Consider the following 23,093-nt stretch of genomic DNA (forward strand, 5'->3'; position numbering starts at 1 on the left):
GATGAAAACAAAAACCTTAATGAGGAGAACAAAAGCTAATTTAAGCTTTGATTACAACATTTTTTTGAGCCAGCCCTGATGGCCTAGTGGTTAAAGTTGAGTCTTCACTAATTTGGCGGCCTGGGTTCACTTCCCAGTCGTGGAACCACACTGTCTGTCTGTCAGTTTGCAAGCTGTGGCAGCGGCTCACATAGAAGAACTAGAACAATTTACAACTAGGATATACAACCAAGTACTGGGGCCTTGGGGAGGAAAAAAAAAGAGGAAGATTGGTAACAGATGTTAGCTCAGGGTGAATCTTTCCCTGTAAAAAACGAAAAAAAGGAAATTTTAAGGGGGGGCATTCTTGTTTTATCAAATTTGGAAGTGGAGAGTTTTGTCACTTATACTTGAAGTCTCTCCCTCTGCCAGCTAGTGTCCTCTTTCTTTGTCCTCCTCGCTACCTCCAATCCCTCTCTCTCCCCCCAGCCCACTCCAATTTGGCTTTGGCCCCATACTACTTCACCTAAACTGCTGTCTTCAGCATGACCAACAACCTCCACTTGGCTAAACCCAGTGGTGGATTCTTGGCCCTTATCTTAACCTCTCAGTAGTATCTGACACAGTTCCTCACTCCCTCATCCTCTGATACACTGTCTTCACTTGGCTTCCACGCATCGTTCTTCATCTCTTTTACTGGCTCCTTTCTGACCATTGACTTCTTACTGTCTTAGCACCCCAAGGTTCAATCCTTGACCCCTTTGTCTACCTGCATTCACTATTCCCTCAGTGATTTCATCCAGTCTCATGGCTTCAAATACCATTTATATGCCAACTCTTCCCTCCCAAATGTATATTTCCAGCCTAGCTCTCTCACCAAATTCTAGCATTACAAATCTCAACATTTCTACCAGCCACCCCAAACTCAACAAGTCCCAAACCAAGCCCTCATCTTCCCTTCACTGCCTTCATCTCCTATACTCTCCTACCCTTGTTTCCTCCACTCCATCCACATTGGCCTCCTTGCCATTTCTCACCATGTCAGGAATGCTTCCACCTCAGGACCTCTGTTCTAGCTGTACTCTCTGCCCAGACACCCTCTCCCCAGATACCTGACCACAATCTCCAACGCTGGCCACTCCCTCTCCAACCCTTACTGTGCTCAACTTTTATTCCCCATAGTATTTACTACCTCCCAACATATGACATAATATAACTTATGATGTTGATGTTAATTGTCTGTCCCACACACACTATGACGTAAGCTCTATAATGGCAGGGATCTTTGCTTTGTTGACTCACACGTTTCTAGTGCCTCAGCAGTACTCAGCATAGGAGGTCTCAATAAATATTTGCTAAATGAATGAATGGGCTCTGATGCTAGTGGCAACTTCCAGATCCACACACAAGGCATATAAGCAGTCCTGGGAAAACCATCACTCCGCTCTTCCATGAACATACCTCACACATCCCCACCTCCCTTGGTGCAGACTCAGTGGGGCAGCAGAGGAGCCATTTTAAAAAGATACTCTCCCCTTAGTCCCCTGCTGCTGCTTCTGCTTGAGGCACTGAACAATTGTTGGTTAACCATTTTTACACAGAATGTTAGTAACTACCTAGTCTTATTAATAACACTTTCTTTAAAAAATCTGAAAAGATATCCCAAACCGAGTTATAGATTGTTTCAATTTTAACATCCAAAACAGGGTATTATACATTTGTCAGACTCAGTTATTCCTTCAGAGGACTCAAGGCAGCAAAATTTGCCCCCAGGAATATACCTAAGACAATTCTAAAGATCTAGCTATTCTAAAGTAATCTTCTAGCAGCATATCTAGTCTGCACCCACAGCTTCCTCATTCTCACAAGGATTGGGGTTGTTTCTCTCTGCAAGGCTGGTTTCCTGCTGTGTCTCTTCTAGGATCAGGACCTTGCTCCATTATCCCCCACCCCTCCCAATTAGTCCCTTTCCTACCACCTTTAATATCATTCAAATTTACCAGAATCTTTTTTTTTAAATCTATTCCTCAACCATGGAATCCTCTCTGTGAGTTAGCAGGGTACAAACAGTGACACAGTCACTGGAATTGTGAAGACTATAGCCTGATTAGACCTGGTGGTCTAGTGGTTAAGATTTGGCACTCTCACTGCTGCAGCCCGGGTTTGTTTCCATGTCAGGGAACCAAACCACCTGTCTGTCTGTTGTCACACTGTGGCAGCTGCATGTTACTGTGATGCTGAAAGCTATGCCACCGGTATTTCAAATACCAGCAGGGTAACCTATGGCTGACAGGTTTCAGCAGAGCTTCCAGACTAAGAGAGACTAGGAAGAAGGACCTGGCCACCCAGTTACCAAAAAATTGGCCATGAAAACCCTATGAATAGCAGTGGAGCATTGTCTGACACAGCACTGGAAGTGAGAGGATGGCGCAAAAAGACCAGGCAGTGTTCCACTCTACTGTCCACAAGGTCACTAGGAGTCAGAATCCACTCAACAACACTAGCAACAAATAGTCTAACTGGGGTAGGTCAAAGAGTGAAGGCCCAGTGAAACTACTCAGGCAGAGTAAAACAAGGACCTCCTCAACTCTGAAAAGGATAACCCTTAACTCCAAGGGTGTGACACTAACAATCACTCCCTGCCATCTCTTCCTTTGGTCCCCATGACGTCAATCTCTCTGGGTTCCTCTCTCACCTCTGACTCTTCCTTCTGAGTCTTCTTTGTTGGCATCTCTGTGTCTAAAGATTATAGTGGTTCCCAGTGTTCTATCTTTAGCTCTCTTCCTGTTCTTCATGATCTATCTAGAAAATTTTATACTCTCCTCTCATTTTAACTACCACTAGGTTTAACTCCACATTTCTAACTCCATTCTTTTACTCTGAGCTCATTATCCAAAAATATAACATCTCCCCACTACTGACTAGTCTTTCAAACTCGGTATCTCCAAAACTGGTCAACATCTGTTTCCCAAATCTTGTTCCTTCTCTGGTATGCCCTATCTCAGGCAACAACTACATCACCCACTGGATCACTTAAGCAAGAAACCTTAGAGTCATCTTCCATTACTCTCCTTCCGAAAGTCTCTCCTATCAACCCCAACTACTTCATGCTGGTTGTTATTGTGTTAATTCAGATCCTTATCTTTTGCCGAGATCAGTGTTTCTCAAGGGAAGCGCTACTAGCTTATGAGATAGGAGAATTCTTTATGCACAATTACCCCACTCAGTGCAGACAACCTACTAGCCTCCTCTGACAAGCTGGGGAGCCCCACTCCAGCTCCAGGCTTCAAGTATTAAGCATGGCTCCAGGCTCCCATTCCCCATGTAGCCCTTTCAGTTCCCTTTACTGTGTAGGAGCCAAATCTCCACCTGCCACTGCCTGCTTCTGGATCCAGAACCCAGGAGCCTATGGCCTCAGTTCAATCTACTGTTACATTTACGGTCCATGAAGATGCTGCTTCTCTCTAGGTCTGGCAATGTCTTATTTTTCTTGTTTCTTTTTTTATCTATCCTTTCTGGGCTTAGAACAGAATTCATATAGACCCAATATCCTTTAACTTCCTTATCAACAACTCCAAAATCCAAAAAACTCAGAAACCTGAAAATTTACTTTTAAGTTTGTTACAAACTCATTTAATGGCAAACTACACCCTGAACTGATATGAGGCTAGTGATTGTCATCATTTACCTCCCATTGTATGAATATTCATATAATCTTCAAGAAATATTAATGTGCTATATTGTGGGGTAATACCCCAGACTCACTGGGTATAAACAGAACACATGGAATAACCTTTTGAAAACCCCCAAAAACCTGCATTCTAAAACAAATATTGCCCCAAATGTTTCAGATAAGGATTGTGATCTGTATAGCAAAGCACGCTCACTACAGCATCTTATCTTCAAGTCTCTATTTTTTACAACTGATTTTTCTAAATAGAAATTTAAAATCACTTCAAATATAACATTTTCAATGGATATTTTAGAATCTTCCATATAGTTACCTTTAGAAAGAAAGTATAGACCTTTGTCTTTTTTTTTTTTTTTGAGGAAGATCAGCCCTGAGCTAACTACTGCCAATCCTCCTCTTTTTGCTGAGGAAGACTGGCCCTAAGCTAACATCCATGCCCATCTTCCTCTACTTTATACGTGGGATGCCTACCATGGCATGGCTTGTTGCCAGGCAGTGCCATGTCCGCACGCGGGCTCAGAACCAGCGAACTCTGGGCCACCAAGAAGCAGAACGTGCCAACTTAACCGCTACACCAGCGGGCCGGCCCCTAGACCATTATCTTTTTAAAAAGGTTAAATTCAGTTCCAACCATTCCAGTAACTTTCTTTGCATATGTACTTAGCTGTACTATGAGTGGTTGGTTTGTATGAGATGGTTAAAAAGATCAAAGAGAAAAGGTTTTTTTCCTTTTTTGTCTATGAAATTGCTGTTTATATTTTTTGGCCTGTTTGATATATGAGTGAAACAATGTTGTCCAACAATAAACCAGAATTTTTATTTTGCTGAGTTGTTCTTTAAAAAAACGGTTAAATTCAGTCCTACCAAAAAGCAGGGATAAAGAAAACTATTTCTTGGGATCCCTTCCAGTCCTAAGATGCTTTGTTTAGACAGAGCCCTTGGGATTACCACGTGTAGCGCTGACAGAGGGATCAGCTTCCCTTTTCCAGAGGCCCAGCCAGTTCTGTGTAGCATGTGCTTTGGTTCTTATCACAACTTTGATACACAGGATCTCAAAAAGAAAACGACCACCACAAGCCCCATGGGGCTCCCCTACTTGTTCCACCGCTCTACCAACTGGCATTTCACAACCAAGATTAATGGCTGATGCTGTGCTGTTTAAGAAAAGGAAAATAAATGATTTTACTTTAAAAGTTGGTATCTATCTATGTCCATCTGGAGTTGAAACTTCAAACAGATGTCTAATGGGAAACTAAATATGGAAAACGATGCGATGATCTATTAAGGCAATGAGATACAGCAAATAAGATATGCAGATATGGCAAGCCTATAAAACTTTAAAGGATGTTTTTTCAAAAGAAAGAACATCTATGTTCTCATTTGTTTGAACCCCACAGATTCTGTATACCTTTGTATAGATCATTTTTTTAAAATGGCACATTACTTTGAAAAACAGCCTAGCACTTCCTTAGAAGGTTAAACACAGAGTTACCATATGACCCAGAATTCCATTCCTAGGTTTACGCCCAAGAGAAAAGAGAACAATGGCCACCAAACACTCGTACACAAATGTTTACAGCAGTATTATTCATAACAGCTCAAAAGTGGAAACAACCCAAATGTCCATCAACTGATGAATGGAAAAATAAAACGTGGTCTATCCAGACAATGGGATAAAAAGGAATTAAGTACTGATATATACTACAACAAGCGTGGAATCTTGAAAACATTGTGCTAAGTAAAAGAAGCCAGTCACAAAAGGCCACATGTTGCATGACTCCATTTATAGGAAATGTTCAGAATAGGCAAACTTTGAGAGAGAAGGCAGATTAGTGGTTGCCTAGGACTGAGGGAGCTGGGTCTGGAGGCAAATGAAGAGTGACTGCTAGTGAGTACAGGGTTTCATTTCGGGGTGATGAAAATGTTCTAAAACTGACTGTGGTGATGGTCACAAAACTCTGTAAATATATTAAAAACCATTGAATTATATGCTTTAAATGAGTGAACTGTACAGTAATATGTGAATTATAAAGAAAAAGTTGGCAAACAAGCCACATACTTGAGGTAAAAAGACAACTGAGGCAGAAAACTAGAAAGTCTACTAATTCCAGACTCTGAAATAAAATTGCTTCTGCTCCAATTACAGAAGACAGACCGAGGACCCAGCAAATCTGAGGACAGTGGCCACACTAAAGAGCCCGAGGGTCCTACCGGGAGAGGATGAGAACAGTGGGTATTCAAAGTGATGCACAGGCATCCAAATTAGAAAGACATACCAAGATGATGTAAGAATCAGTTTTGTTTAAAAAAAGTCTTTTTATGTGTAAAAGATATGTATGCTCATGAAAAATAGGAGTTAAGTAGGAAAAAAATCTGTAAAAATGCAGCAAATAAAAACTATTCCGAAGATTTGAAAGTAACAGTGGTCCTCCAAAGAGCTTGGGGCAAACGGAAACAACCATTAAAACTCAGCAGAATACTGACAATGATTATTTCTAAGTGGTGACATTTTTTTCTTCTCCCCATTTACAATTTACTGTGTAATTTTTAAAAAGCCTAAAACTAAAGTTTCTAAGAGCTCATTTTAAATAAAGTTATATGGAAATTGAAATAATGATACCAAAGATTTAAATTAACATGTCAGAAAATAAGAAAGCAACTGGTGATTTTCAACATAGCTGTTCTTTGCTCTTCCTCCTATTGTTCACTGTTGTAAAGCTCTTTTACCAAAAACTGGATAAAAAGGACAGGACAAAAGGCTTTAGGTGCAAATTTCTAAAATTATATTCTCCTGAGAGAAAGGCGTACCAAACTATTCCCTAAAATAGGATCCAAAAATACTTTCTCTATAGTAATCACATTTACCCCTAATTAACAAGGGTCACCACCCAGTTTCAATAATTAACATGGGCCATATCTTTAACGCCCCTGATAAGTGCTGTAGCTTATACAGTCCAACAGTACTGTAAAAATAGTCAATCTCATTTTCATTTTTATTTGAAGATAATCTCTTTCACTTGAGTGTATCAAGGGAGAGAAAAGTTTGAAGAATAAAAAAATCCTTTAAGATTTCACCATATTCACATTTTTTTGTTTAAAAATTCCATGTAAATGTCATTTCCTAAAGCTTTTCTCCTCTCCATTTATACTAGTCTCAAAAATGTTACAGGGGCCAGCCCAGTGGCACAGTAGTTGAGTTTGCAGGCTCCACTTTGGTGGCCTGGGGTTCATGGGTTCAGATCCCAGACACAGACCTACACACTGCTCATCAAGCCATGCTGTGGCAGGGTCCCACATACAAAATAGAGGAAGATTGGCATGGATGTTAGGCAGGGACAGTCTTCCTCAAACAAAAAGAGAAAGTGTTAGTGCAGGGCCAATATTCCTCACCAAAAAGAAAAAAGTTACAGATTGGTGGCCACAAAGGGCATCAGAAAACCTCCCTGAAAAGTCCAACAAGGGTCCCAAGCCCCTCTGGATGAGGAGTGACAGTTCATTTCCCCAGGGATGGGAGTGTCAAACGTGCAAACTGATGACTGACAAGTGGACAAGGTGCTGGATGAGCTGGTCCCCTGCTCTAAATCTAACTGCCAGGGCCCCAGGCTTAATGCTCAAACCAGAAAGCCAGCCCAAGGGGTGCTCACCCTCAAGGCAAAGGTCGGTGACAGAAAGCCATACTGATCTTTCACTTTGTCAGCAAAGCCATTCAAAAGACACTGATGACAAATTTACTGGCTTAGTAAACTAATACCATTTTTGCTAGACTGGCTGCTCTTCCCTAAAATAAAATGCAAACAAAAACTGCTAACACCTGCTTTTAATCCACCTAATTGCCAGCTAAGTGATTTGTCTCTGAATGAGCAGCAGTAAAGAGTGTTCTGGCTCCAGTACCAATAAAGGGAAACGAGAAGTACACACTCTAGTCTTCTTTGGGTTCCTGTAACAAACAGAATATCAGTGTCTTCTTAAATTTGTTTTAATTTTGGTTTCTTAAAATTAGATAGTCAAACTCCCATAAAACCTGAAGCATAAAAATAACTATTTTTTCTTGTTTTTTTTAAACAATTTAACCCTCTCCCCAAACTTCTTCCCCATGAACCCAGCCTGGAAAAATATGTATTGAATTGTGGGGGAGTGGGTGCTCTTCCCTGTTCCCTGCTGTTCGGATAACAGGGAGGCAGCTCAGCACAGCACTACAGGACCAGACAGCCTGAGTCCGGATCCAGACCCCACGATGTGCCAGCCGTGTGACTTAACTCCTGCCACGCCTCCTTTCTTCATCTGTACACCAAGAATCCTAACAGTACCCACCTTACAGGGCGGTCCAAGGGATTAAATATGATAATCCATGTAACCCTCAGGGCCTGCCTGGCACATCACATAGTGATCAAGATAAGCTGGGACTATAGCAGAGTGTGACATCCCTAGAAGCCACATCCCCACACCAATAGCAGACGTGATACAAATACTTTCATGGGTTACTTCTACCAGGCGGTGGCGCAGTGTGGTGAAAAACACCGGCGCCGGGCAATCTGATTATTTTGGCCTTAAGTCAATAATGTGGGCTTGGTTTCCTCCTGGAAAATGAAAAGATCACACTAGATCAGGGGTTTTTCTTTCTTAAAAAAAAACATTACAAAAGAAATACATGCTTGGAATAATCTCAGGAAATATAAAGAAAAGAAGACATAGTAAAAAGTTAAACCTCATCTTCTCGACTCCCCCCTCTCCAAAAAAAGGAGTTTTCAAACTATACTGTGCAGAGTCCTGGGGCCCCTGGAAGCAGAAGGTGGCTCTCCAGCAGAGGCCACGTGAGCAGGGCCCCAAGGAGCTCTTCCCCCCGTCACCACCTCAACCAAAGTAGCCCTGCTTTTATGCATCTTACAGACCGGATTTCACAGATTTTCAAACAAAAGTTCCACTACTAAAGTAAGGTTTGAAAACCACAGGGTTAAATTACTTTAAGGATATTATCCAGCTCTAAAATTGTATGATTCTGGTCTATTAAACCGAATCCTCATATTTACTATAATATTTATATCAAGTTTCCATACAGTTTCCTGAGACTTCACCTTACCTCTAGCTCAAGATCCTGAGGTTCCATTTCAGAAAGTGACAGCACAGCAATTTTGGTAACTTTACAGACTTCATGATCTCCTGGAAGTTTGCCCACCGATGCTTTCTGCCGAATTAAAATAAGCCACCATGGAAGATCTGAAACAGAAAAGTCAATGGCTGGTATCTATAAAGTGCTCCTGTCCTGGCAAGCTGGGGTGAACAACCTAACCACCACTAAGTGTGCATTAGATACAACCCTCCAAAATAAAGCACACAACCAAGATACAGAAATGGCCCTTAAACATGTGAGATGATGTTCAATCTCACTCACAATTAGAGAAACATAAACTAAATTGTAGTAGTATTGTTCTCACCCATCGGATTGGGGAAAATAAGAACATATGACAGCACATTCACTAGCAAGGCTGCAGGAAAATGGGCACTGTCATACAGTGCTGGGGGGAACACAAATGGATACAACTTTTCTGGAGGGGAATTTAGTGATACCTGCCAACAAAACATATGCACTTACCCTTTAACCTAGCAATCCTACTCTTGTGAATTTACCCTGAAGATACACAACACAAGAGTACAACACTCAAGTCTATTCATTGCTGCAGTCTGTAACTGCAAAATACCAGAAACAACTTGACTGCCCAGGTATAGGAGATTGGTTAAACCAACAACTATGGCACATCCAATCAGTGGAGGATTATGCAGCTGTGAAAAAGGAATTAGCCTCACTCTATGATAAGGAGTGCTTCCTGGATATCGTAAGTGGATAAACAGATATATTATTAATATACATAATAAGGATATAATCATATGGTAAGATATATTACCAAATTAAAATACTAAAGAGTATCTAGAATGTGCCACCCTTCGTGTAAGAAAGAAGATATGAGAAAATATGCATCTATTTGCTCATTTGTACAAAAAGACAAGAGGAGAGACATATTAGAAATTAATGAGATTGGTTACCTACAGGGGGTAGGCAGAAATGGGATGGAAGAAGGGGGAAACAGGAATGACATGGGATCAGGGGAAATGACAGTTCTCTGAGTTTTTCCCTTCTGTATACTTCTCTTAGAACCATGGTAATGTTTCACGTCTCCTCAAAAATAAATAGTTCAAATCAACCAGAATGTTAGGAGAACCCAAAATGAATGCAAACAGTAACCCAACTCTGCTACAGATGGAAAATATAACCACACTATATGAGACAGGGAAGAAAAGCTCATCTAACTAACTTTGAAAAACAGTATTTTATAAGGATAAAGACAAAAAGAACTGTATACAATATTGCACTCTGGTTAGTGAATTTGTTTTTCAGAAGGGTATGGGTTAGGGGGCCGGCCTGGTGGCGCAGTGGTTAAGTGCACACGTTCCACTTTGGCAGCCCAGGGTTCACTGGTTCGGATGCCAGGTGAGGACATGGCACCGCTTGGAAAGCCATGCTGTGGTAGGCGTCCCACATATAAAGTAGAGGAAGATGGGCACAGATGTTAGCTCAGGGCCAGTCTTCCTCAAAAAAAAAGAAGGGTATGGGTTAGCAATTCCAAAACTACTTTATGTGTAAACACTAGGACTGAGCAAATAAGCAAATATTATTGAGGAGAATGGGGGCAGCAGGGGCGGGAGATGGTTAAAACAAAAGAAATCTTTAATAAATAGAAGAGAAAGAAGGAAAGAAAACACAGAGGCCCAGTAGTTATCTTTCCAACCCAAATTTTTACTTCTCACACAGAACATTTTTAATTAAATGAGAAACAGTCTATGAAAGACAGCATGCAAAATCAGTTTTTCAGGTTATAATGTTACAGTCTTACAAAACTACTACCTAGTTAGCACCAAAAATAAAAATAATTGCAAGTGTTTCAGGAATTTCTTATTATAGAAAAGTAACATGATGGGTATATATTTCCCATATGAAAAAATATTTTTTAAAAAGATATACAGTATTTCAATTTCCCCTATTTTTTTCCCCAATATTAATCAACTCTCATTTTAGAGACAGTGCTTTGAAGATGTGCGTTAGGCATTTCATAAATGCAAATGTTTGGAAACATTTCATAATTCTTTATAAAGTAGGGTATAAATTTACTCCAAAGTTTCAAGACTCTTACAGGCTATTTCATTATTCATTATCATTACACATTAACCGAGGACCTCCCATGTGCTGAGATGTGTCTCAGGCATGGATGGATCAAGGTTACCAAGCACCTAACACTTAATAAACCTAACACATAATAAAGCACATAACACACTGCTGAAGGTCAAGACATTTGTTAAATAAAAAGAAATCCTGGGGCCGGCCCCATGGCTGAGTGGTTAAGTCTGTGCACTCCACTGTGGCGGCCCATCGTTTTGTCAGTACGGATCCTAGGCGTGGACATGGCACCGCTCGTCAGGCCATGTTAAGTCGGCGTCCCACATGCCACAACGAGAAGGACCTGCATCTAAGATATACAACTATGTAGCAGGGGGATTTGGGGAGATAAAGCAGGGAAAAAAAAAAAGAAAGAAAGAAATCCTTACCACAGGTCTCTTAACCTCACAGGAATAATTCCTATTTTACACTGAACAATTTAGAGTGTTGGCAGCTGACCGACAAGCCAACATTAGGAAGCCCTCCTCCTGGCTTACGCTTTCTTGCTGCAGTTTACTCTGGATTCATTCCACATTAACACTGCAAATTATGAGTTAATAAATTACAGCAATGACAAAAACAATGTGCATCATCAAATGTGATAAATGTCCTTCCAACAAACCGTTTAATGGTATAGCACCAAAATACAAAGTTATTAACTTTCAAACACAGAGGTTTTACCCCATACGCGAACTCACTTGGAGACCAAAAGGCATATACCTTTTTCCACAAAAACATTGGTATTGCCAACACCGAAATTCAACTTATAAACTCAAATACATTTTAAAATAAAATACGCATATTTTTACAGTTTAGTTAGGTACTCATACAGAAAAAATGTGAAAAACTCAGGGGCTTCTTCAAAAAAAATATAACAGATTGAACTTCAATATACCTCGGGAGTTATAATGAAGATTACATCTGAGAAAATATAAGGTAAATGATCTCAAAAAACAGGAAAGGATGTTGTAAACAGTGGCCTTCCCTCTTCAGAGAGGCTTCCGGTTCTGGACTTGGAGGTCAGAAGGCAGACTCAGATTCTAGCTCCATCACTCCACAGCACAATACTTACTGCGCTGATTCTTGGTTTTCTCATCTGTAGAACGGGATAAAACTGCCTACTTCAGAGAGTAGCTATGAGGATTAAACAGTAATTTTTATAATTCATGTTATTACTACAAGAGCTAATGTTACCAGATAGCAAAGCATACTACAAAGCTACAGTAAATAAAACAATGTGGTACCGGGATAGGAAGGGACAAATGAATGCTAGAATAGAACAGAAAAGACACAGACCCACGTATATGGGCATCTAGTAAACAATGACATAGAAGGAAGGGATAGCGTGTCAATAAATGGTGTTGAAATACATACTGAAATATTTGCAGATAAATATGATATGTGGAATATGATAAACCTGTGAATTTACTAAAAATCAGTGAATTGTATACTTTAAAAGGTTGAATTTCACGGTATGTGAATTACATCTCAATTTTAAAAAAAAAAACTCCTTCTAAAGAACAAAAGAACTTGTTAGGAGGTTTTCTTACTGGAGCAGAAAATAAAAAACTAAAAAGTGTATTTTCTGCCAAAGACAGAGGTTAAGCTAGGACAACCTATCAGTTCTTGAAATCTACCAACAATAGTGAAAAGATGTAGCTGTTTGGAGTACTGTTCAAAGGAATAATTAAAATTATCACAATAGAAAGAAAATGAAAATTTTGCATTGGACGCTGAGATATTTCCAGGCAAATCACTGAGTCTAGAAAACAAACAAACAAAAAACCTCATGGGAAATAACAGCACTCTCTATTCCTATAATTATTCTGCCTTAGGTCAAACAAAATACAACCACCACCCCCAAAAGCTTGGAAAGTCTGGCAAGAAGGAAAATGTGAGTTACAGAGTTAAATGATCCAAATATATTTTTTATAGTTTGAGTTTTGAGATTAAAAAAAACATAGAATGCATCACTATTTGTTTAGCAATCCCAGTATCCATCAGGCATACTTTCGTAGTAAAATTTTTTAAAGTACCAACGCAGGCTATTGTATTCACTTACATCACCCAGCAGGAAAAGAAACTTGCCTTAGTCAAAGCTGCCACACTGAGATACGGACACGCAGTGTAACCAAGTGGCAAAGGTAATTTAGCCTGGTAAGGTCCTTTGGCATAAAGATAGTTTTTCAACTTTTTAAACATATTACAATAGGGAAAAAAGTCAATTTTGTAACACTGGCTCTCCAGGAAAAGACAGACAAGGAAATCTGACTTCCCCAGCAAGCTAAGAAAACAGAGTAGGAAGCGATTATCTTGAAAAGTAAGCTAAAACAATAGTCCTGGAAAAGATTCAATTGTTTGCCCAATACAGTAACTGACTCATTAAAAAGGGATAAACAATTGTGGGGTAAAGATTTCCATCAAAAATATTTTTCATCAAATTTTAGTAAAAATAATGTTTTTGCTCTATTCACGACCTCACTTCTAGGAAGTATTGCATCTACCTATTTCTCGACACGGCTATCCATCCTACCAACATACAGAAAAGATAAGCATTTGATCCACCAATGAGTACCCAGCAGTCCTTTTCATTTTCATTAATGTTAATTATATAGGGAATATATGAATAGATTCCATTTGTTTAAAAAAGTAAACATTACAGATAAAACTAAGGTTCCCTTTGACCAGTACTCTCCCCTCCATGGAAATTCTTTAAATCTAAACCAACTCTGACTTTGTGAGTTCTCTCATATAAGGAGACTATCAGAGATGCAGAGCAACTGGTTACCATTCTTGGCATTAGTCCTTTTAACTTGAGAGCTTAAAAAATAATTAAAAAAAAAAAATTTTTAACTTTATTTTTCATATGAAACATTCCAAGAGCTTTTCTTTGAGAATGAGCCACTGATGGGTATTCAGTGCTGTTTACTCTTTTTTTATGCAATACAGCTTTATCTAGTCTTTCCTAAATAGTCAATTTAGCTTTCATAGAGACAAGAAGTCTTTCTTTTTGCACTTATAGTTGATGGGCTTATTTCAACTATGTAATTACAATAGAGAGTAAAACAGGTATAAACAAGTTTGGGAAAAAACACACGCCACGATCCACAGGAAGGAGGAGGGCTTCCCACCCAGTCCCCCACCAGCCACCAGCCTTCAGAGCATCTAGGCATCCACCAACAGGCGGGCATGTTGGTTAATCTGGTAAATAGGTTTAAGTGAGTTTCAGTTAACAGAGCTCCTACTGACAGAAACACATATGCAGCACATATTTCTATGTGCCAGACACTTGAAGGGAGTAAAACATCTGTATGGAAATGATTTTGCTTTTCTGGGTTTCTTTTTCCTTCTGGCTCACCTTTTCCAAAGACTGGTTCCTTTTTTTCTTTTTTTTAAAGATTTTATTTTTCTTTTGTCTCCCCAAAGCCCCCCAGTACATAGTTGTGCATTTCTAGTTGTGGGTCCCTCTAGTTGTGGCATGTGGGATGCCGCCTTAGTGTGGCTTGATGAGTGGTGCCATGTCCGCGCCCAGGATTCTAACCGGCGAAACCCTGGGCTGCAGAAGCCGAGCGCGCGAACTTAACCCCTCAGCCACGGGGCTGGGCCCCCAAAGACTGGTTCTAATTTGAACCGGTTCAATAGGATAGTTTGAAAGATTTTAATTTTTTCTTTTTTTTGAGGAAGAGTAGCCCTGACCTAACATCTGCTGCCAATCCTCCTCTTCTGGCTGGGGAAGATTGGCCCTGAGCTAACATCCATGCCCATCTTTCTCTACTTTATATGTGGGACGCCTACCACAGCATGGCTTGTCACGCAGTGCCATGTCCGCACCAGGGATCCCAACCAGCGAACCCTGGGCCACCGAAGCGGAACGTGCGAACTTAACTGCTGCGCCACAGGGCCGGCCCCTCAAAGATTTTAATTTTTGAGAGAAAAAAAGGGGCTTATTTTTGCAGGATACAACCATAATCTATTTTGTAGGTTCTGTGTTGACTGCTTTTTTGAACACTTTCCAGTTTCTTTGTATCTCTCTCTAAACATTCATGTTACGACCAAAGGTAAAATAAAAAGAGATGGTGGGTCTGCTATCAACTCTCACGTGTCTACCTCCTTTAGCTTGCCCCAAAACAGCGGACTATGTTCCTGAGGACAAAGCCTCCCTTCACCTCTCCTAGGACCCCTACTCCTCAAGCTCCGGGAGGAGAGGCTGGGAAACCGCAAAGTGGAGAGCACCCGCGGCCTTAACACTCACAGCCAATTGCGAATGGAGGAGCCAGCACAGTAGAATTTATAATTATGTCCACATGCCAATAAACACTATCCCAAAGGGGCCAGCCCAGTAGTACAGCAGTTAAGTTCGCACATTCCGCTTCTCGGCGGCCCGGGTTTCACCGGTTCTGATCCCGGGTGCAGATATGGAACTGCTTGGCAAGCCCATGCGTGGTAGGCGTCCCACGTATGAAGTAGAGGAAGATGGGCACAGATGTTAGCTCAGGGCCAGTCGTCCTCAGCAAAAAGAGGAGGATTGGCAGCAGTTAGCTCAGGGCTAATCTTCCTCAAAAACAAAAACAAAAAAACTATCCCAAAGACACAGGTGGATACCATACACTCCAAAGTTGCTTGTAACATGATATTCAAATACAAATATTTAAATTCTTGAAGGGCTTCTGCAAATTATGCCTCAAAGAGCCACTGAGGAGTCTGTATTTGCAACAGATCTATCGGAGGATGGAGATATGTCGGTAAAGAAGGAAAAAGAGAATTAGGAAAGGAGATTATAGTTGGCCCATCTTTCCCTTCTTCTGGGTCAAGCTGACAATAAGAATACTTACATGTTTCTGTCATTTCAAACTGACTGGCTGAACTAATATATTTAAGCCAAATGACTCATTGCTCTTTATATATTCTGAGGTCATGTTTAGGTGCATACAAACGTAAGACTGTTATACCTTCCTGGTGATTTGAACCTTTTGTTATTTTTGAAATGTCTCTCTCGATGCTTCTTGCCTTAAGTCTGCTTTGATACTCGGATGGCTGCATCAGTTTTCAGCATGTAGTGTATGCACAGTTTACCTTTTTTCTATCCCTTTACTTTCAACTGTTCTGTACACACATAACCAAGGTGTTTGTCTTGAAAGCAGCTTATAGATGGATTTTATTGGTGTTCTAGTATGAAAACCTGTTTTTTTAATTATTAACTCCATTCATATATAATGTAATTATTAACATATTTAGGAATCTATTTACCATTTGTCCCACCTGTTCTACATACCTGTCTTTTCTTGTCTTTTAAATTTTTAAATGATCAATATTCCATTTCCCCCTTTATTAACTTTTTACAATCTTTTATTATTCTGTTAGTGGTTATTTTGTAGGGGATGATAACATGAACTCTAACTAGTACTTTTACCAGTTCCTGGACAGTGAAAGGAAGTTAGAACACCAACCTCTTTTAACTCCCTATTGCTACTATCATTATATATTTTAATTCAGCATTAATTTTACACCTCATATAAAGCCAAATTCATTTAAATTTACCAACATATTAACTCTTTCCATGGATCTTCATTCCTTTCTGCAACTCTACACTGCCATCTGGAATCATCTTCCTTTTTCCTGAAGAACTTTCTTTCGTATTTCTTTTAGTGTAGATACTGCTAGTGATGAATACTCTCAGTTTGTCTCAAAAGTCTTCATTTTCCTTAATTTTTGAAAGTATAAAATTCTAGACAGACACTTTGAAGATACCATTCCACTGTCTTCTGGCTTCCATTATTTCTATCAAGGCTTACTACATGCCTTTGAATTTAATGTGTATTTTTTCTTTGGCTGCTTTTAGGATGTTTTGTCTTTAGTTTTCATCAGTTTTATTATGAGGTGCCTAAGTGTGGTTTTCTTTATTCTTCCCTTGTAGTTCAAAGCACTTCTTGAAACTATGACTTGTATTTATAGTTGATTTTAGGAAATTCTTGGCTATTATCTCTTCAAATACTGCTAGTCTGTTGCTGTCAGAAACAGAATCTCTGACTAGTTTCTCTTGATCTCATTTTTTTAAACATATGAAATATCTTTAAATTATCCATTATATTATATAACAAACTATACATTCTAAGAGAATCTAATAATTCAGATATCTTAATAGCTTATCTCAAGATAAATTATGTTCCAATTTAAAGAATTCTTTTTTTTTTTTTAAACAAATCTTTGGTAGAAATTTAAATTCAGACCAAAGTGTGCATAAAACCTACTTCAATGATATCCATTGCATAAGCTATTAGTTGGCCAGTTAGCACTTTTAAATGAGTATGAGCATGAGCCTATAAAGTAGGTGTTATGCAAACTTACACGTGAATTTAAATTTCTACTAAACATATAAATTCATGGTATGTTTAACGTAATTTTTTGTGTTATTTTTAAAGCCATTTCTGTTTTTTTAAACTACACTAAGAGAATGCTTTTTTTCCCTAACGGAAATAAAGCACCATGCATCCCTGAACGTATTTCAGGGAGCACTGTACACCAAGTAAGAGGAATTACAATAACACTACCACCACAGTAGTGCTGCTCTTTCCTTGTCAGGAAGCTAAAAGCACATCACATCGGGCTTCTGATGCTCTCAAGTGACTAACGAGCCAATTATTATTTGTTCATCTTCCACACACAGTAACTACTCCATGTTTCTTGGTTGCTTGCTCTGTTACCTACTAAAGTTTCCTTAGTCTGGGTTTACAGAAAATGGACAATGACTCATAAGGAGAGCATCTAGGGCAAGGGGCAGGGTTTTTTTTGTTGTTTGGGGGGGGGGGCGGTTCTTGTGAGAAAGATTTGGCCCTGAGCTAACATCCGTACCAATCTTCCTCTACTTTATGTGGGAGGCTGCCACAGCGTGGCCTAACAAGTGGTGCACAGGTCTGTGCCCTGCATCTGAACTGGCAAACCCCGGGCCTCTAAAGCAGAGCCTGCGGACTTAACCACTATGCCACCGGGTCGGCCCCAAAGAGACAGTTTTAACAGGCTCCATTTCAAAAGTATCAAATGGTGGAATCAGAAACATATTCAGCTTAGCCTGTGATACTTAGGATGAATTTAAATTCATCCTAATAATAAAATCTCTAATAGTGACCTGCCATAAAAGGAAATAATCTATTATACTCTATAAAAATACAAAACCTTTTGTATCTATAATAGTCTTAGAAAACTAGAAAAGTCTAACTTATAAAGGATCACTGGGCAATAATTTCTATATAAAAGTACATTTCCCAGCTAACTATAGCTTATCCTCCTAAAGAGCTAACATGTTTTCTTATATGTTTATTGAAAACTTTCAGATATAATATACTTTCCTATTAAGTACATTAAGTATACTAAGTATAATTGGGATTTTTATTCATGATGCAGGTTTGTCATCATGAAGATAAATTACTGCTTTGAGAAGTGACATAAGTACGCTTCAAGGTTGGAGACGATCTGCCCCCAGATTAGGGGACCCAAGCCCACAGGCTGTAACAACCTGATAACCAAGTCAATCTAATGAATGACCTTCAATTTCTGCTTGGATGGCTGATATTGGTCACATCTAAGTAAGTGAGAACTCATTATATTTATCAAGAATCTCCTTTCTTAAACACAATTAGACCTGATAATAATTTGATTGTAATCACTTCAAAATGTTCAATAAGATAGAAAGTTCAAGAAGAATATAAAGGAGGAAATAAAAATAGAAAGCACCTTTATAGGTAGCCCATACATACAGCCAGTCACTCTCACCTTAACAATCCTCTTCTCTTTTTGATGCTAAAATCTTTTAATATCACTGCCATAGGAATCATTGAGGCAAAACAACTGGAGTTTAAGGACAAATGGGTTTATAACTAGAAAAATGGGATGACAGTGGAATAGCAGAAGAGGCAAGTTGGCCTGCGTCTAAAGTATCTCTCTGCCGGAAAATATAAAAATCAGCCAGTTAGCGATGTGCTCAGAAATAAGAAGAATGCTCATCTGCCGACCTTGGGAGAGCTCAGAATTATGGCTCACATTTGTCTGCCTAGTTCAAGCATTGCTCCTACCTGGGAGGTGGAAGCATCTGCACCAAGGAGACTGGAGCTCAGATTAGGGACAAGGGAGGTGGTGGAAAATTCTGAAGCACAGAGTGATGGAACAGGCTAAGGGGAGCCAAGAGAGGAGGTAAAGGCCATTCAGCACCTAGGTGCCTGGGGCCAGAGGAAAAGGAAGAGGAGGGAAGCAAAAAAGAGAGATGATGAGAAGATGCCAAAGAAAGGAATCTCTCCCACCACATACTGCCTTCTTCCAAGACCTAGAGCCGTTAATAGAATAGGTCAGCTAAACTACACTTAAAGAATCTTTTAAGGGTTAGCCACAATCTAGTCACCAAGAAAATCTCACCTCCAAAATAAATACTTCTGAGATCCTCATGAATGCCAAAATGCATATAAAATGACTGTATTTGAATTACATTTTAGATCATTTCTATTTTGGTAGAAATTTTATGTCACAAATAATACTGTTTCTTTAGAATACTTCCCTCAAAGCAACTTCAGTACATGAAAAAAAATCACCTGTAAGTTACCAAAAAGTAGATGTTTCAAATTTTTTAATTAAGAATAAAATCAGAATGACAACAAGCTACAATAAATGCTATCTTCTGACTTAAATATTTTTAATGGTTTCATTGAGATACAATTTATAAACCATAAAATTCACCCATTCTAAGTATACAACCCAATGATTTTAATAAATTTATAGAGTTGTACAACCATCATCACAATCTTTACATGTTTTTAATAAGGTGAGCTGTCAGTAGACAATAAAACAATCTACTTCTTTCACAGTGTAGTTGTACACAGACAATTAAAACCGTATTTGAACAGAAGCAATATCTAAAGGCATGCCAAGAAGAAGGCCTCCAGCAGAGGCTGAGAGCTCCGCAGGGGTCCTGCCAGGCCCCTCTTCCCTTTTCTCCAGTGCCCCTGAGGAGTGGGGTTTTCCAATGGTTTTTTAGGAAAAGTACTAAAGCAATGCTAGTGACACTCAACTCATTCATCACTAAAATATATAAAATATTTCATGTCATTAGTGTCATAGCAAGAAAGGTGTCATAGATGACTAAAATCACACTTTTTAAACCATATGCATAAAACACTTTATCATTTTAACGATTGAGACATCTTCCTCCACATCAAAAGTGGAGGAACAGCAGATGGCGAGTAGCATTTTAATGAAGAGTTACTTGCGTGGACTGTGGCTGTTCAGTACTACAGGCAGTAATTCACTTAACTACTAAACCAAGAGCCTCCACTGCCAAAATAAGCAAGACTCCTGACAATTTTCTCTTCAAACTATTTCTGAATATATCATGGATTATATTCTTTTGCTTTTTATATTCAGATACGTCTTACCCTAACTGAGCTTATGCTCTTTTCAATCTTCAAAATCTTTAATTTAAAGAGGTTTTATGATCCGTTTCAAGTCTCCAGCCTAAAGCAGTCTTTTCACAGATATGTGTGTGAAGACAGGCTCTCCCCCCAACATTACAGAAAATAAAGAGAGGAAAAACATCAATCATGTGGGCTTCTGCACAGCCGCTTACTCGGCCAACAACCATCTCTCCTCTCACCCCCTGCCCATCACCCTGGCCAGTGCAGATTATCTCTACTCATTTTTCAGACCTCAACTCAGACATCACTTCCTCGTGGAGGCCTTCCATCCAGGACCCCCAGCCCCACCAATCAGGGCCCTCTGTCATGTGCTTCACAACATCCCACATTTTTCTTCAGAAGCTTAAGTCTAATGATAAAACTATGTGATCGGGTAATTAACATCTGTCTCTAGGATTCAGTTCCACACTCCTCAAAGCTCTGGGTTTTGCTTGCCCTGCAACTCCCAGCACCGAGTGCAGGCCTTGGCACACAGTGGGCACTCCATAAATATCTGTTCAATAAACACTTGCTGAATTTTTTTGAATAGCCCCTGCACCAGGGGACACAGGAATGAGCAAGACAGACACAGCCCCCGTCTTGGAGTTTATCCTCCAGAGCGGGAACAGTCAAAAAAGAAGAAAACAAAAAATTAAATGTGTAATTACAGTTGTGATAAGAATTTGACTATCATTCTTATTTCCTCCTGAATACTATAAGAAGTAAAAACTGCTGATTTTTCATGGAGCTTTACTTTTCTTTCATCTATTTAACACATTACATGTCACTTCTACCTTCTGTTCCTCATTAGTAAACCCCAACCAATCAAACCAAAGTCAGACCCATTCAAGTTGTGGGAGATGAACTACAGCACACGCTGACTGGGCGCGCACCTGCCTGCAAATGTCTGGAGAAGAGGCCGCCACACCAAAGAAAAAGCTGCGGATCTCAACGGCGTTCCCTAGGCACCAGGGCTGTAGAACAATTTTTGGCAGCACTTGCTAAAAGGAAGGACAATGATTAGCAAAGGACACCACAGCCAAATAACTTTAAAGTTCTTCCACCACACATTTTGTAAAAGAAGTGTGTGGATTATGAAATATAACCTTCACTAATGTTACTAATATTTTACCACTAAAAACATTACTTTTTATAATCCCCACTATGTAGTCTTTTAATGACATGTTAATATCATCATAGTTTTAGCAAATATTAACATTTTTGGAAAAAACAGTCCAAGTTTAATTTTTGTTCAAAATCGTATAGATAGAACTTACATGGTTCTCTAGTGGAATATCTGACATCTCTAAGTTACTTTTAAAACTAAGGAAAAAAATAATAGCCAGCACCTATAGAATGCTTACTTCTATCAGGAACCATGCCAAGCACTTTGAGTTGTATTAAATCTCGCAATAACTGTATCAAGGAGGTGCAACCATCTTTGACTTAGAGTTGGCAACTGAGGCTTAAATGAAGTAACCTGACCCCAAGGCAACGGTGTGATCTTCGGGGTAAGTCCAGCTCTAGGCAGGTGCCCAGGCAATGCTATTCGGAGAATGGCCTATCTCACTGTGAAAGAGAGATTAAGGAGCAATAGTGGGAATTCTCTTTGACACGCTTTTGTAATAAGCATTCCAGTGGACATTAGGTTCCTGTCATGAGCTGACCTATGTCCCCTCAAAATTCATATTTTGGAGGCCTAAGCCCCAGGTGCCTCAGAATGTGACCCTACTTTAAAGAACAGGGGTTTTAAAGAGGTAATTCACTTAAAATGAGGTCATTAGGGTGGGTCCTAGTCCAATATGACTGGTGTCCTTATAAGAAGAAATCTGGACATAGACACACACAGAGAGGAGACGATGGAAAGACACAGAGACAAGGTGGCCATCTACAAGCCAAGGAGAGAGGCCTCAGGAGAAACCAACCCTGCTGACACCTTGCTCTCGGACTTCCAGCCTCCAGAATTTTGAGAAAATAAATTTGTGTTGTTTAAGCCACCCCCTCTGGGGAACTTTGCTATGACAGCCCTAGCAAACTAAGACGGCTCCTAAATCATGCCTGCTTGCACTCCACAGAGCTCAGAGTTCAGTGACAGTCAGGAACAGTGGCAGGGCTCACCCACGCCATTTTTTGACTGTCAATGACATCTGTTCAAATAAATTTATGTTCCCATCTCACTAGGCAAGAACAAAAATTTGTGCATGAATATGTAGAGAATAAGTAGGAGGGAAACAGGAGTGAGTTTAAGCACAGACATTTTATACCCCTCCTCCTCTACCCCCAGAAGGTAAGATGCTCCCATGGGAAAAGGCACCTAAAGTGATTCTCTCAGTTCTAATACATACCAGGAGCACACCTCCCATCAGCCAAGCTGATGGTGTGGCCAGAGCAAGAGCTTTAACGGGGCACAGGGAGGGGAGAGGAGGAGATGAGGCGTCCCAGGACAGAGGATGAAGAAAGGGAAGGAGAGAAGAGTAAGACAGATGCTCAGAGGGCAAGGAGCTGGGGGTGGAGTGACACACCAGGGTGGAGCTGCAGCTCTCTCTGTGGGTGAGGGAAACAAGAGCAGAAGAGGGCCCAGAAAAGATTTTCCTTGCTTCCTCCCCACTCCCTTTCTTAACAGTCAAATCTTATATGAGTGATGTGACAAGAGAAAAAAAAGGTAGAGAGATTAGGAGAGAAAAATTGAGATACTTTCCCTGCCCTTCTTTCCTTTTTTTTATATTTTCTTTCTCCAGTTCACTCTATTCCCCACCTCTCCCTCTTCCAATTCATCCTACAT

The 23,093-nt window shown here is 39.8% G+C and overlaps 1 protein-coding gene across 8 annotated transcripts in view; it reads right to left on the minus strand.

Moving 5' to 3' along the window:
* Positions 1-23,093, minus strand: part of INPP5F (inositol polyphosphate-5-phosphatase F) — a 96,511-nt gene that overhangs the window by 37,441 nt on the left and 35,977 nt on the right. For all 8 annotated transcript variants that reach the window (XR_011493524.1, XR_011493522.1, XM_070482175.1 and 5 more), the window contains exon 3: positions 8,748-8,884. Coding sequence is in view for 6 of the 8 variants with exons in the window: in XM_070482160.1 (XP_070338261.1) it covers positions 8,748-8,884 (137 nt within the window). In the remaining 2 variants the exon portion in view is untranslated. The remainder of the gene's footprint in view (positions 1-8,747; positions 8,885-23,093) is intronic.

The sequence above is a fragment of the Equus asinus genome, chromosome 2, assembly GCF_041296235.1.
Source record: "Equus asinus isolate D_3611 breed Donkey chromosome 2, EquAss-T2T_v2, whole genome shotgun sequence".
In the NCBI taxonomy this organism is placed as follows: domain Eukaryota; kingdom Metazoa; phylum Chordata; class Mammalia; order Perissodactyla; family Equidae; genus Equus; species Equus asinus.